Source organism: Leptinotarsa decemlineata, unplaced genomic scaffold (assembly GCF_025532065.1).
Source record: "Leptinotarsa decemlineata unplaced genomic scaffold, Ldec_3_MD MMD2_P_RNA_scaffold_9, whole genome shotgun sequence".
In the NCBI taxonomy this organism is placed as follows: domain Eukaryota; kingdom Metazoa; phylum Arthropoda; class Insecta; order Coleoptera; family Chrysomelidae; genus Leptinotarsa; species Leptinotarsa decemlineata.
Window position 1 is genome coordinate 15,721,018 of NW_027412536.1, and position 17,264 is coordinate 15,738,281.

General features: G+C 35.4%; 2 protein-coding genes across 6 annotated transcripts in view; one reads left to right on the forward strand and one right to left on the reverse strand.

Moving 5' to 3' along the window:
- The window catches only part of LOC111516510 (platelet glycoprotein 4), a 119,677-nt gene that overhangs the window by 16,954 nt on the left and 85,459 nt on the right, over positions 1-17,264 (reverse strand). For 4 of the 5 annotated variants that reach the window (XM_074170702.1, XM_074170703.1, XM_074170704.1 and 1 more), the window contains one exon: positions 2,876-2,986. The exons of the other annotated variant lie outside the window; for it this stretch is intronic. In XM_074170702.1, coding sequence (XP_074026803.1) covers positions 2,876-2,986 — 111 coding nt within the window. The remainder of the gene's footprint in view (positions 1-2,875; positions 2,987-17,264) is intronic. 5 annotated transcript variants of the gene reach the window in all.
- On the forward strand, positions 604-2,028 carry LOC141480555 (uncharacterized). The gene is made up of 3 exons (XM_074170701.1): positions 604-1,024; positions 1,084-1,305; positions 1,363-2,028. Exons 1-3 carry the CDS (start codon positions 854-856, stop codon positions 2,008-2,010), a joined length of 1,041 nt encoding a protein of 346 aa, XP_074026802.1. The 5' UTR covers positions 604-853; the 3' UTR covers positions 2,011-2,028.

Below are 17,264 nucleotides of genomic sequence, written 5' to 3' on the forward strand. Positions count from 1 at the left end.
TAGACCTGAAAGTTGCTATTCAACTCTAGTCAACCAATTTCCAGGGCCGTAATTCAAAAGGGGATAATTCACGCAATTATAATCAAATATTACCGAAACGTCACAAAATATAAAATTTTATTCAATTTTTCAGTATGGAGTGAACGTTGTCGATACAAAAATTACAACATAAAATGCAAGTCCTTCAAAAATTCAAAGATGGGGGTGGCCCAAGTCAGATGACACCCTGTATAAATAATAATAATAAATGGACATATTCTGATAGCACACATTAAGTGCCAATGACAAAATGTGGACAGATTTTCAATATGAATTTGGGATTTTTTGGTTTTTCCTGTATATCTCCAGAACCAGAAGAGCTAAATTCGATTTTTTCATATCATTGAATAGGTCTTTGGAATACGCAACTTTGCCACGGTTTTACCGACACTCTATCTCTTATCGTTTACGAAATCCCCATGTACAGACACGAATTTGAATAGCCCTGTATAACATGCACAATATAGTAGGGAAATACTGATAATTTTAAAGGTTTCTAAATTGATTTCGTAAATAATAGTTATTTATGTATCAAGGGAATTAGGAGGACAGCAATTGCCTGAGGTTATTAAGGCTCATTAATTCCCGTGGTACATAGATAATTTTATTTCTGACCGATTTCAATAAAATTTTGTTCATTTTTGAAACGGAAAAATGTACCAATTCATTACCTTTCCGGTATATTTGAATCAGGTACCGTTGATTATAGTAGAGTTTTCTTGTTGCTAGGTTGTTGCTATGTTACTTGTTTATAAACAGAACTTTGTTATCAAGCTGTGTTTGCGGTGAAAACGTGTTTTCTTCCCCAAATATAATGGAGGATATTTTGAAAAAAGCTGAACAAGCAAGAGAATCATTAATTCCATCGAAAAGTGAAGCCGTATACCAAAAAGAATACAAGATATATCTGGACTGGCTGACACGGAAAAATGTTATGCCAAAAGATGTCACTGAAACTGTATTTCTGGCATATTTTCAAGAACTGGTAAGGAATTTTCAATGTTTTTCGGTAGATTTGGTAGTAATTGTGTTTATTCGTTTCAGTCAGAAACGTATAGTCCGAATTCTTTATGGACTAAATGGTCAATGCTAAAATCGATGGTGACTATACATGAGAAACGAGATATCAGTAAGTTCAATGAACTACAGGCTTTTTTGAAACGGAAGAGTAAGAGTTATAAGCCGAAAAAGTCTGCTGTTTTATCTCCTAAAGATGTTATCAGATTCCTAAAGGACGCTCCTAATGATATTCATTTATTGCATAAGGTAATTTTTTTCTTATTTTCTATTTTGTGTGTATTTATTTTCTTTTTTTTGTTATAGGTTGTTTTGATTATGGGTTATTTTGGAGGATGCAGAAGTCAGGAACTTTTGAATATGAAGATATCGGATATAGAGGACCGGGATTCCGTTATGGTAGTGAACGTACCGGAAAGTAAAACTGGTGTATCGAAGAAATTTACAGTTGTGGATGAAAAAGAGTTCTCCGCTTTGCCTTTATTAAGACTTTATATGTCTTTGCGTCCTAAAGGTATTGAACGATTTTTTTTGAGCTTCCGACAAAATAAATGTACATCTCAGCCAATTGGAAAAAACATGTTTGGGAAAATCCCCAGCAAAATCGCAATGTATTTAGGATTGCCAAACTCATCTTCCTATACGCGACATTGCCTTCGTCGCACTTCTGCTACTGCTCTAGCCAATGCAGGAGCAACTATGACTAACTTAAAAAGACACGGAGGTTGGAAAAGTTCCACGGTGGCGGAGGGGTATTTGGAGGATAGCATCGAATTGAGAAATAAAACGGCGCGTATGTTGTCTACTTTGTCATCAGAAGAGGCAGGTACCTCGACTGTAGTGAACAGAAGCTCCAGCCATACAAAAGAAGAAATTGTTTCCAGTGGCGGAAGTAATTTTCAGGGAACATTTCAAAATTGTACATTTATTATTTGTAATGACGTGAATAAATAAAATATGGTTCAGTTTTCATTTCTATTTATTTTTACTTGTGAAAGGTAGAGGGAATTATAAAATCTATAATGTCCCAAGAGAGTTATGACCCTCTTTATTGATAGCGTAACTATGACGATATAAGCTTATAATATCCCGGTCAGAAATAAACACATTTTTTGCGTTTACATTGCATAACCTGGCTGAACCCTACGTGATAGATCAAAAAATGTACAACCTATAATATAGTACATCTTGAAAAGGTCTACAAAAAAATCCGCAATGGTGTATGTCTATCTCTAACCATTTTTTATCCTCGAAAAATAATGGCTTATTTACGAAGAAATTTTAAGCAATATATCATTAATCCAATAAAGTACCTTAAATACATTGTGCATTTCTTGTAGATCAATATGGGCTTTCACAGCATGTGATTCAAAAGAATATTTTACAGATATTACAGAAAATCCAGGGACATAGCAGTTGCAGCGATACCGGCCGGGGGGCAGGCGGCACGTGTTCCCGGTTTTTTCAAAACCCTTTATAGTGGAAATCATATAATAAGCTGTATTAAGAGTTTTGATATGGATTTTCATCAAGTATCGGTCAGTTCTGTTCAACGACTCAAATCATTTTATTCCTCAGAGGATTCAATATATCATAAATACGATAATATTGGAAGCGGTTTGAGGCTGCATCAGAGTTCTTTGAATCTCTTCAAATATGAGATTACTTTCAAACTTTCTACCTGGTAGTATCAAAAAATTTCTCAGGAATCGTCCTCATATTTGTATATCTATCAAATTATTCTACGTCTAATCATTAATTATTTGAATTCTATCATTTTCATTTCATATTCCGGATCTCTTAAAATTGTTTCACTTACCAGGTGTCATTCGAATCCTTAGACTCATCAGAAAATCGTATGGTGGATAAATAATAATAGCTGTCGCGAAAAAAAGAAAAAAAACCGCAGACAACAGGAAGATGTTGTGCCCTGAAACAAAAAATGAAATGAAATAATTTGAATCCACTCAATTTGTAGTGAATCAAAGTAAGTTGAGTCTCTACTGAGCTAGCAGAAACATTTTCAGGATGATCTCTACATCTATTTTTTGTACGTTACTTAACCAAACGTGGACTATTCAAAAAATAGGGTGAATATTCAAATTTTGCAGGCTATATATACTCGATTAGTAATTTCTTAATTTTCATACAGGGCTATTCAAATTCGTTTCTGTACATGGGGATCTCGTAAACGATGAAAAATAGAGTGTCGGTTGAATTATGGCAAAAGTTGCGTATTTTAGAGACCTATTTAATGTTGTGAAGAAATCGAATATAGCTCTTGTGATTCTGGAGATATACAGGAAAAACCAAAAAATCCCAAATTCATATTGAAAATCTATCCACATTTTGTCATTGGCACTTGATGTGTGCTATCAGAATATGTCTATGAATCTTTTATACAGGGTGTCATCTGACTTGGGCAACCCCCATCTTTGAATTTTTAAATACGGACCTGTATTTTTTGTTGTAGTTTTTGGATCGTAGACATTCACTTCATACTGAGACATTAAATTTGATTTTATATTTCGGGTTGTTTCGGTAATATTCGATTATAATTGTGTGAATTATTCCCTTTTAAATTACTGGCCACATTTTGTCATTGGCACTTGATGTATGCTATCAGAATATGTCTATGAATCTTTTATACAGGGTGTCATCTGACTTGGGCAACCCCCATCTTTGAATTTTTAAATACGGACCTGTATTTTTTGTTGTAGTTTTTGGATCGTAGACATTCACTTTATACCGAGACATTAAATTTAATTTTATATTTCGGGTTGTTTCGGTAATATTCGATTATAATTGTGTGAATTATTCCCTTTTAAATTACGGCCCTGGAAATTGGTTGACTGAGTTGAATAAAAACACAATAGCAACTTTCACGTCTCTCTATGTACCGTAGAGTTTTTCGAGAGTTTTTTTTTTAATTTTTAGGAACCTATTCATATTTTTTCCATTGCTCTGAACGTTTTCTACAATGAACTTCGCATAAGAAAACCTTTTATGATTATCTGAAACATATCTACAACAAAAATATATTATATGTGTTTTGATGAGCAGAAAAAAAATGGTAGCAATAATAACATCCTAAACGAACACTTTAATTATAATGAAAATTGAAATGGAGTAAGTAATTTATACACACAAAAAATTAATTGTGCTATAAATGTTCGTATTGAAGTCCTTCCATTTCGAGACAAATAATGGGACAATAAGATGGTCTGCAAGATCACCAGATATTACTATTCTGGAATATTTTCTATCGGGGACATTGAAAAATAGGATTTACGCTGGCAGAGAGATAGAAAATGTGGAAGACTCTAATTCAAACATTTATTGCACCAATAATTTTTTTGGGTACCTATATAAATTACTTCATTTAAATTTTAATTACAATTATGGTGTTCGTTTCCGATGATATTATTGCTATCATTTCTTTTTCTGCTTATTGAAACACATATAATATATTTTCGATATCAATATGCTTAAAAAAATCATAAAAGGTTTTCTTATTCGAAGTTCATTGCAGAAAACGGTCAGAACAATGGAAAAAATATGAATAGGTACCTAAACATGAAAAAAACTCTCGAAAAACTCTACGATACATAGGAAGACGTGAAAGTTGCTATTATCTTTTCATTCAACTCAGTCAACCAATTTCCAGGGCCGTAATTTAAAAGGGAATAATTCACACAATTATAATCGAATATTACTGAAACAACCCGAAATATAAAATAGTATTTAATTTCTCAGTTTGAAGTGAACGTCTACGATCCAAAAACAACAACAAAAAATACAGGTCGATATCTAAAAATTCAAAGATGGGGGTGGCCCAAGTCAGATGACACCCTGTATAAAAGATTTATGGATATATTCTGAGAGCTCACATCAACTGCCAATAGCAAAATGTGGACAGATTTTTAATTTGTCTGCGAATAAAGAAGATATAGAAAAAAAATAATTTGGGATTTTTTGGTTTTCCCTGTATATCTCCAGAACCAAAAGAGCTATATTCGATTTCTTTACTTCATTGAATAGGTCTCTAAAACTGTTTAGCATGTATGATTTGTTGGTGAGATGCACAAAAGCTGAAAGTGTTTTGCGTGTTTGGCGATTTTCTGCTATCTAAAAAAATGGATCAAAGGATTTGGGAAAAAAATTGTGTAACAAATGAAAATAAGTGCTCAAAAATCACGTTGAGAGTGACATACGATGATTGTACACTGAATCAGGAAAAAGTGTATGAGCGCTACAAGCTTATCATAGAAGGTCGAGAAGATGTGAATGATGACGCGCCCTGGACGCCCCATCACATCAACAATCGATGAAAATGTTGAGAAAGTGGAAAAAATTCTTATGGAGAATCATCAAATCACTATTGGAGAAGACTCTGATAATGTGGGCTTATCGATTGGCTCATACCATGCATTTTTTCGGAAATTTTGGAACGTGTGGCAGCAAAGTTCGTTCCAAAATTGCTGAATTTTTACCAAAAAAAAAACGTCGCATGAGAATCGCTCAGTAATCGTTGAATGAAATCAACTGTGATCCAGGTTTGTTCAAAAAGGTCATAACAGGTGACGAAGTATGGGTATATCTATATGACATTGAAACCGAAGTCCTATCCTCCCAGGGGGGCCAAGACCAAGAGAGCAAACCAAGTTCGATCAAATGTTTAGGTAATGCTCACTGTTTTCTAAGATTACTGTGGAGTAGGGTATCCGTGGAGTATTATCCTGAATTTATGCGCCACAGTATACGGTACAGTGGAAAAAGCGTCTAAAAAAAATTCACCCTTTTGCATCATATGTACCTGCTGACTCGTAATTTTTTTGCCCATAAACAACACCTTAATCATGTCTCAGCCCCCCCGTCTTGACCAGATTTGGCCCTCTGCGACTTTTTTGTTTTGAAAATCGAAGAGACCCATGAAAGGATGGCATTTTGTGACGATTGAGGACATGAAAACCGACTCACTGAGAGAGCTCAAGGACATGCCAAAAGGTGCATATCAGAACTGATTCGAGGAATGGAAAAAAATCTGACATAAGTGGGAATACTCTGTATAAATTGACGAATGAATATTTTTTTTTAGAAATACCCAGCAAAACTGTGATAATCCCCTTCACCAGGAGGGAAAAATTGGAAGATCTAACGCCACTTTCCCTCAATGGTGAGGTCATTCCATTTGGAACGGAGGTGAAATATCTTGGCATTGTCCTTGATAAAAAAAACTCACCTGGAACGTGCACTTGAAATAAGTTTTACATGTAGACATGTCTCTTATATCACTTATGGTGCGATTGCCTGGTAGCCGAATGCTTTACAGAAAACGTCCCAAGCGAAGCTCTATGGCTTGTCTGGTCATCAGTGGTGCCATCAGTTCCACACCGGCAGCGGCCATGGATATCCCTCTAGATCTACCTCCTCTCCACATTTTTCTTAAGAGAAAGGCTAGAAGGACTGCATATAGACTTGTGCACATTTCCAATTCGACAAATCAATTCAATGCAGAGTGCAACAGACTGTTGGTTGACACTGGAAGCCACAGCATTCTGGAAATGACGTCTGACGTTATGCCTCCAACTGTCAACTACGAACTGCCGTATAAAGTAGTGTTCCCGAGTAGAGAAGACTGGATATCAGGGAGAAGGAAATATTAAGAGCAGATAGTTGTTGGTTCACAGATGGATTAAAAACACCTTTCGGTTCTGGTGCAGGTGTTTTCAGTCGCAGACCAAGAACAGAGATATCAACCTGCCTAGGAACCCATGCGACTGTATTTCAAGCGGAAATTTAAGCTATCGAATTGTGTGCGGAGAGATTAGAAGAATCCAACCTCATTCACAAGTCAATAAAAATATTCTCGGACAGTCAAGCGGCGTTGGAGACTCTTGACTCCTACCGAGTAACGTCTCAATTGGAAGCAAATTACCAAAAACGACTCTCCTTAAAAACGATTTAATTAATTTTGAAGCACTACATTATCAGTGTGTATCATGGATTCTATTTTATTTGTAAAAAAAAGGGATAGAGCTATATAGTACTAATATACCAAAAATGTAAGTTATTTTGGTGTGCGACCAGCGGTAGGTGCTAATATTTCATAAAACAGTTACAATCTCAGACGGTTTCATATACGCAAATCGATAAAATTAGTCGAGTTCCAGACGACAGACACTACTACTTTGGTCAAATCTGTCTTGCACTGATGGAGAGTGATACTCTGAAACCGGTCTGTTGGTGATCTACCCGATTTATTCCAGCGTGATCATTTGCTGGATTAACGAAGAACATCTGCAAGAATTTCCTCCATCGTGGTTAGGGCAGCGTTGATTTTATAGCAACTATTTGGCAGACCTGTAAAAACGTTGACAGAGGTGAATGTTTTGAATTTCTGATACAAATATTCATTTTCTTGGTACATTTATCTTTTCTCGGCACAGTCATCACACTGAATTGATTTTAGATTCACATTCTCTTTTGAATAATGAATTTTATTACTTTGGGTGTTTTTCAGCATAATCCAAAGACTCCTCTTAGAAAAAGAAAAAACCGTTAATTATAGCAATAGCTCGAAGTAAATGAAAATAAACCTGTCTTTTCAGAATTTATTTCATGTAATCATGACTCTTATGAATACGTTATGTGTAAATGCACGAAATATCACCATATTTTTCCACCTAAAAAAATCATTGAAGTGAGGATGTAAAGCAATATAATCTGATAAAATGGAAGCTATCGAAATGTTGAAGTCAAATAAGTTGAAAAAGTGCAAAAATAATTCTTTTATATACTAAATATCATATTCTGTTACCAGTAACTTCTTTCTAATCTGATACAATCTCTTTTGAATAGTGTTACAATTATTTCAATAACGTATCAAGGAAATTAGTTTATTGCGTAGTGTCAATATTAATTCAATAATTATTGAATGAATAATATCAACCACATAATTCCATTTTCTGTCCTTCACAAATTGCAGATTTCACACTTTGCTCAGTCATCACTATCATTTACTAATCATCTGTATCTTTGTTACAATTGCGTTGAAAAAATATAATTAAATATCATAAAACGCTTGATGAAAGAAAACACTCAAGTTAGTGTTTAAAGTAGTGTTTAAATTTTCCACTCGGAGGAACCTGAATCAGTTCCATAACCAATGATTGGAGTACAAACTGAATGGGAAAAAGTGATTTTCGTCTATTGAAAACACTTTCCCAACACAAGAACAAAAAATTACGGTCCCTCGACGCGCGTTTTGTCAACCAAATTAGCGTTTTCAGGGGATATTTTGACTGAAATTTACTACTGTGTTGGTGTTTTTATATCTTAGTGGCCTAACTACCAGACACTATTACCTAACTACACCGCTTAGTATTATATAACTATTACCTGTTATTGATCCTATGCTAAACTATCTGTTTTTAATACCACTAATTTGTTATGTATTTCCTCTTTCTTTTTCAAGGACAAAACACAAGCACTACAGAAATATCATTATGGCGCTTTCAGATGGATACCTATGAATAATAATACTTCATTACCTTTTAGACAAAAATTACATTGTATAGTAATCGTCAAGCTTATATAACTACATTTAGCACATGGTACTGTGTTACATGCCAACATTCAGATATTAAAATAAGATAAATAAAATACAGAAAGGCAACGGAAATGCATGCTGTCTTTCGAGGTAGTTCTATTATCAAAGTTAAACAACAACAAACAAGTAAAAACAACAGAACATCAACATAATAAAAATATTAATAAAATTAGAAGCCATGAAGAACATAGTACCAGTTAAAGCGGTGAAAACTATTCGAAAATTTCTGAAAGGCTGTAAAAGCAATTATTTATCAAAAAACGTTTCAAATTCGTCTTGAATATTTTTATTCTTTCGCAATTTTTTATGTCATCTGGTAAGTTGTTAAACATTTTTAAACCAAGTATACTTGGGGAATTCTTTCCAACCTCATATTTGGCAAATGGAATATGAAACAAGGAACATTGTCTTGTTGTCCTAGAGTGATAATTAAAATTCATAAGTAAAGTTATTTTTGTTTTCAAATATATATATATATATATATATATATATATATATATATATATAAAAAATCTAGAAAGGTTAATGCAGTCAAGCTGCTGGAAAATAATTCCATGAAAATCAAAAAATAAATAGATAAGTACTCTTTGATCATTCCCATATTGATTTCAATTTAAGAGCCACCGGTATACAGCTGTTTCAGCCTATTGGGCATCGTCAGTACCGGGCAGGCGGTCTTCGATTGAAGACAAAATGAGAAAAAACCAAGAAAGTACTTGATAAAAATAGCTGCGTAAACGCAAGCGAAACATAAGTGGAACCACCTATTGGTGTGACACCCAAGTCAACTTGCCAAGTTTTTATGTCAGTGTTGGTGTTTTGACCAATCAACCGACAACTGCGGTAGCAGAAATTTGGGAAGCTAACCTGAAATGCCATCGGAAAACGAATCCACATGTTTCTAGAAATGATATGAAATCTAGAAAGGTTAATGCAGTCAAGCTGCTGGAAAATAATTCCATGAAAATCAAAAAATAAATAGATAAGTACTCTTTGATCATTCCCATATTGATTTCAATTTAAGAGCCACCGGTATACAGCTGTTTCAGCCTATTGGGCATCGTCAGTACCGGGCAGGCGGTCTTCGATTGAAGACAAAATGAGAAAAAACCAAGAAAGTACTTGATAAAAATAGCTGCGTAAACGCAAGCGAAACATAAGTGGAACCACCTATTGGTGTGACACCCAAGTCAACTTGCCAAGTTTTTGTCAGCTTCCCAAATTTCTGCTACCGCAGTTGTCGGTTGATTGGTCAAAACACCAACACTGACATAAAAACTTGGCAAGTTGACTTGGGTGTCACACCAATAGGTGGTTCCACTTATGTTTCGCTTGCGTTTACGCAGCTATTTTTATCAAGTACTTTCTTGGTTTTTTCTCATTTTGTCTTCAATCGAAGACCGCCTGCCCGGTACTGACGATGCCCAATAGGCTGAAACAGCTGTATACCGGTGGCTCTTAAATTGAAATCAATATGGGAATGATCAAAGAGTACTTATCTATTTATTTTTTATATATATATATATATATATATATATATATATATATATATATATATATATATATATATATATATATATATACAACTCAAAGATGAACAGTGAGGGTAAGGTTAAAATTTTGTATTTTATGAAGAGTTCTTTACAATTTTGTCTTGAAGAGACTCCTGCTATACATTGATAATTTTTTTCTGCGCTTTAAACACTTTGTCAGCTAGCGCAGATGTTCCCCAGAAACAAAGACCGTATCTCAGTTTTGATTCAGCTAAGCGTGATATAATTGTATTAGTTGGTGTTCATTCATTACAGTTTTAGAGTTTTTCAGTTTGTAACTTTCTGAATTCAGGTGAGAGACAATATGTTCACAATGCTTATTGAGATTCAAATGTTCATCCACATAATGGCCTAAGAATGTTGTGTCTTGTTTTCTCGATACATTTGTATCATTTGAGCGCAGTGATAAATCTAGATTACATTTTTTTTGTCAGTCATGAAAACGATGAAATTGGTCTTTTTCACGTTAAGCTGCAAGTAATTATCAACGAACCATTCATTTATGTTATTCATAAGAATATTGCACAACTATAGATGTATCATCTGCATAAAAAGTGTACGAGGCTCCATCATAACTATTTGGAAGAAAGTTTATGTAGCAAAGAAATAATATGGGCCCCAAGATGGAACCTTGAGGAACACCTATATTGATTTGGTTTTCAACAGAATTGAAGTGTTCAATGGAATTTCCATCTTGATATCGTAGACTGACATATTGCATCCTATTTCTCAAAAATGATTGTAACCACCTCAAAGGAGTATCCCGAACTCCAAATTTAGATAATTTTATGAGAAGGTCGTGATCAACGCAGTCGAATGCCCTGCTGAGATCACAGAAAATCCCCACAGGGCACTCGAAGGCTTTGATAGATGAAATTAACTCGTTACACAAGTTATGCATGGCTGTTGATGTAGATTTGCTTGCAACAAAACCATACTGTCTATTTGTTAATATATTATTCTCATTTACAAACTGAAGAAACCTGTCCAGAAAACAATACCCTATGACTTTTGAAAATGATGACGGAACTGTAACTGGCGGATAATTTTCCATCTGCAACGGACTACCTTTTTTGTGAATTGGAATCACCTTTCTTTTTTTTAACATTGATGGAAATAATCCATAACAGAATGAAAGATTTATCACATATACTAATGGTTTCGCAATTATTTTCAGTATCCTTCTTACTAAACAGATTGGAATATTTTTTTGTGTTATTTCAGACACAGCATGCCATGTTGCCTTATTTTTGTTAGGTGCCGTCTCTATTTTGTGTTGATAGTATTCTTGTTTGGATTTTTTAATCAATTCTTGGTGTATTTTTTCTCGTACGTGAAAGTAGCGATTCACATCGGATTTGAATCGCTGGAAATTAAATTTAATTGGAAAATCGTTCTTAGGAAGTTTATTCCACATAAATGCAGTTCTTCAGATGGAAGAATTCTTAAACAGTGAATTTCAAGGTGTACTGAAATGAACCTCAAAATAACGATGAGCGGCCACCGTCCGTCGCGTATTTCTGATATGTGACGCTCTTGGTGGAATCAAATGTGCCAAGTCACTTGAACCCTTCCCGTGAAAGTATCTCTATAGAAGAGACAAATCTGCAACCTTTCTTCGATGTTCCAGGCTATCAAAGTTGCACGGTATGTTCTCGTCTCCAATCAGGCGGATGGCTCTTTTCTGGACGGAATCCAGCATCTTCAGGGTATGTTTGGGGGCACAGCTCCATACATCAGAACAATACTGCAAAGAAGGTCTAATCTGAGCTTCTAAAGCATTAAAAGTTGCTGAGATGTGTACAGTTTTCTGGTTTGTGACCGTGTTCTAAGCTTTCGGGAATCAGCGTTTGCCAAGACATATTGGTGTCCATGTTGTTCCCCAACAAACCCATCGAAGCTGAAAGCGGAATTGTCTGACCCGACATTATTATATCCGATTTCGAGACATTTATCTTGAAAATAACCGATGCCTGATTTTAGTAGAATTGAATTGAACCGGGTTACTATTACTCCAATTCTGAATCGCTTCTAGATCCTCATTAAGATATGCAACCTCCTGCTGCCGGTGAAGATGTGCCTCTGTAGCCGATATCCTGGAATACAACTGGAATGACGAGTGTGCTGTCGTCAATAAAGCAATATATTGGATTCCTGTTTTTTTTCAATAAGTCATTGATATACAATCAAAAGAGGGGGGATAATATGGATCCCTGGGAAACACCAGCGTTTATGGTGGAAGTATTCGAGAGATACTCATCGACGGCTACTTTCAAGGAACGTTCTTTCAGGAAGCTGAATAGTCTTGCATAAAAATGATCCGACAAGCCATATCATCAAAGTTGGGCCAGCAAACTCTCATGTCATACACGATCAAAAGCCTTAGAAATATCAAGCGCAACAGCTCCTGATTCTCCATGTTTCTCGATTGCGTTATTTCAAATATAGGTGACATACGATGAAAGGTCACCTGTTGATCTCTGTTTCTGTTGAAGCCTACCAAATATTTGAGGATATGTTGGTTTATGGCTTTCTCCATGATTTTTTATATCACTGATAGCAAAACGACTGGTCTATAAAGAGTGTAACTGAATGAGTATAAAACATTCAAGGAGGTGATTCCTCATCGAAAAAAAGATAGGATCTTTCATATAAAGAAACTTCATTGGAGCATCCCTTGTTAAGATACAGCCCCTCAAAGGGGGTACATAAAATTTTTTTCACAAGCACTGAAAAAGTTACAGTATGGAAATTAATCTAAAGTTTTGTACTAACAAAAAGACACTTGGCCAAAAATTTATTTGGTTTATCCCATGGTTGTAAGGGGTGGAAAACGCAACCCCTAAAATTTATTTCCAATGTAACTTTTTGTCTTATTATTTGTTTACCATTTAAAAATTCATTTCCGATAGCCTGTTCTATTCTTAACAAAAAATGTTTCTCTGGTTTTTTTGCCCAAAATAAACCAGTTCGCAGCAAAAAATTATTTTACGAACAACTACAGAGATACATCGTCATAAATGCGAACTGGATTTATTGTTATTTTGTAGTTAGTACCTGCATTAAACGATTAGAGGGTATTAAACAAAACTGATTTATTAATAACAAAACACACAACATGTAGAAATCATAGTAAATGTTCAATATGTCTACCTTCAGATATTACGTATGCGTCTAGACGTCGGCGCATTGAGCCACGTAGTCGCCTAAATATTCCTGGAGTCTCTCTGACTACCCTGCACGCATCAATGATGCGGTTTCTTAAGTCCTTTACATTGCGAACAGGAGTACGATTAACCAAATGCTGTAAATGGCCCCAAATAGAGAAATCGAGAGTATTGAGATCCGGGGATAGAACGCCCAAAGGAAATTTCTCCCGCAGTACTGGATGCACTCCTCTTGAAAATTGAACATATGCCTCACCATTTAATCAAGGAGGTAGAAATGAGGCCCAATTAAATCATCCCCAATGACTCCGAGCCACACGTTAAGAGAAAACTGTTCTTGATGGTTAATTTCGACAATAGCCTGAGGGTTTTCATCAGCCCATATGAGGTAATTATGAAATTTAATAATCTTGTACCGAGAAAAACTACATTCGTCTGTGAATTCTATCGTCTTCAGAAAGTCACAATTTCTTCTAATCATTTCCAGCATCCAATTGCAAAATTCAAGACGGTTCGGAACGTCTCGCGGTAACAGTGCCTGTATTCGTTGCAGATGGTAAGGGTATGAGAGTTGTTCCTTTAAAATTCGAAATACCGTCATATGATCAGCATCTACCTGGAAAGCAATTTTTCTAGTACTGGTAGTAGGTTGTTCTTCAATCAAATTGAGTACTCCTTCCTCGAACTGTGGTGTTCGTACTTCTCGATGGCGACCACAATCCTGCGTTCTTTTGTCGAATGAACCATATTCTCGTAATCGTTGATGGAGTCGAGCAAATATTCTATGTGAAGGATACTGCCGTTGAGGATACATTTCAGCATATCTTCTAGAAGCTTCTAACCCATTCCCCTGCGACAGACCGTAAACGTAATGCATATCAACCATTTCCTCATTTGTGTATGCCATTTTAATAACAAGTGAATTATTAAAGTAACAAATTAAGAACAGAACAACAACACACAATTAGTATTAATTCAATTTCGAAAATTCACAAACTAACAGCGTCATACCAATTTAATTGTCACTATCGCTAATAGCAACCTACTAGATAGATTAGTTTCGTATTTTCGCATTTATGACGATGTATCTCTGTAGTTGTTCCTAAAATAATTTTTTGCTGCGAATTGGTTTATTTTGGGCAAAAAACCTAAGAAACATTTTTTGTTTAGAATGAAACATGCTATCGGAAATAAATTTTTAAATGGTAAACAAATGATAAGACAAAAAGTTACATTGGAAATAAATAAATGGGGTAAACCAAATAAATTTCTGGCTAAGTGTCTTTTTGGTAGTACAAATCGTCAGGTTAATTTCAATATTGTAACTTTTTTAGTGCTTGTGAAAAAAATTGTTATACAAATTTTATGTACCCCCTTTAAGGGGCTGTATATTAACAAGGGATACTCTAATGAAATTTCTTTATATGAAAAATCCTATCTTTTTTTCGATGAGAAATCACCTCCTTAAATGTTTTACACTTATTTAGTTACACCATGTATTTATTTGAAAGATTTTTCTTGCTCTTTTTGGGAATAGGCTGAACGCGAGCAATCTTCCAACAAGAAGAAAAACATTTTTCTGTAAACTTATGATGCATTGTTTGGAACCTCTGGTGTAGTAATGAATATTACTGGATTTTTTCCCAACACCAAATCGTTATTTTTAAGGAAGATTAAACTTTCAATCTTCCTCTTGAAGATGATCACTTGGTGATCGAAACACGTGTCGAGGTGTTAAAAATAACGATTTGGTGTTGGAAAAAAACTCCAGTAATATTCATTTTTGTGTAAGATAGATTGAAAAATCTGCAAAACACTGGTGCGAGTTCATTTGCACACTTTTTATGTACGATGAAGGGCACTTCATCAGAACCAGATGCTTTGTTGATATTGAGCTGTTTCAAAATTCACCTGACTAGACGCTGTCGAAAAGTAATTTCAGACATTGTGGATTCTAGTATGGGAATAGTGTGTGGTGTCTTTTCCAGAAAATCTACTGTGGAGTAGGACGCAAATTGTTCGGCTAGAAGATTCGCTTTTTATGTGACTGTTGTTGCTTCAGCTTCAACTACCGACCAGAAGGAACTAGACCCTTGTGATTGGCAAGCAGTTTATCCCTAATTCTCTGATTGTAAAGTTTTTTGCTTTCATTTATTTGCAGCTGTTGTGAGCATTAACAAACCTAGTTTGGTTTTTGGCACTGGGATTTTTGCACCACTACTGTTAGGCGAGATTTTTGGAGGCTACAGCTTACTCGCAATTTTTGTTGAACCAAGGTTTGCCGTTAGAGGTTCTTTTCATTGAAAAAGAAAGATATACATCCATGGATGATGAAATGGCTTTCGTGACTTCAGAAGCACAAGTTGATAGATCTCTAGAACTGGAACGAATATCTAGCCAGGGGAAATTTCGGAAATGGTCTTGAAGATCTTTCCATTCAGCTACTCTATAATGCCAAACTTCGTGCAGCTTATATTGATCTCCGACATTTATCGGTAAATTACTCAACACTGAAATAAGTTTGTGGTGAGAAGATCCCAATGGAGAGCTTACGGTGACTGTGTAAATTTCTGGATTGGTATCCAGATATAGATCCAGAAGACTAGCCTGATATGCAGAAAGTCTACGGTGGGGATCCAGCATTTCCTCTTATTGACAGCAGAGATCACTTCTGATAAAAAGTTATATTCCAAAGTTACTTCTGAATCGGGAGTGAAGATTATAGCCGAATCTGGTTTCTGTGAGTGCAAGAATATGAGGATTATTTGATTGCAGATGTTGGTGAACTGAGTTTATATTTGCGTTGAGTCCTCTGATGTTGTCGAAATCGATTTTGATGTTGCTAGTGGACCTTTTAGCTGTGAAAATTTCCCCTGTGGCCTGATGTTAGGAAGATCCTGCTGACTGTCATAAATTGTGGGTTTGGAATAACTTCTGCAGGATGATGCCCTTGAATCAAGTCCCATTGAGATCCCATTGAGGAGTTACTTTACCTTAGGAGTACTTTGACCCTAGGAGCGCTATCATGCATTATTTCTCATATTCTCACCCTTGAAACCGGAAACAGCAGCACAGCAATGGAACGTTAATCCGAAAGCAACTTTACGCTGCCTAAGCCGTTGCGATGGTATCTGACCGGGCGATGCCGGGTGGGACCAGCACCTACCTCTATGTTAGTGATCATTTCTAATATTCAACGTTTTTTTTCGTTCCAAATACTGTTCCAAATAGGAGCTTTGTCGCTATTCATAGAACTCATTCCGCAGTTTTCGATTTCCAATATTTTGAAGGCATCCAGAAACTTGTTGTCATGTATCGGTCTCAACAATTTCAAACATTTCTCACTTATTCCATGCGAAGCATGTTCCTTGTAGCGAGCTAATATAGTTCGTTTGGTTTGACCAACATATTTCTTATCACAATCCTCGCATCTTATTTCGTGAATCCCAGACTTCTCTTTTTCAAAAGTCTTATCTTTCGGACTCCTCAACACTTGTTGAAGTGTACGTGAGTTTCAAAATTGAATATAAGAGTGGCTTTCAAAACTGTACGTACACTTCAACAAGTGTTGGGCAGTCCGAAAGGCAAGAAGTTGGAGAAAGAAAAGTATTTACAGTAACTTTATGTGCATAGATACGCCCGAAGAAGCCATTGTATGGCGTTTTTGTGAAACTGTTCAGTGAAAACCTCACAATGAATTGTTTTTTGAACACGTTATGGATTTTCATCAAGTATTATCGGCCAATTCCATCATTTAATGTTAGATGTCGACTGTCACAAATATTTTTCAAAACTCTATGAGATTGAGGAATGAAGAAAATTATGAATAGGTCGATTGGTTTATTGACTATCGAAGATTTTGAAAAATATTTTTGA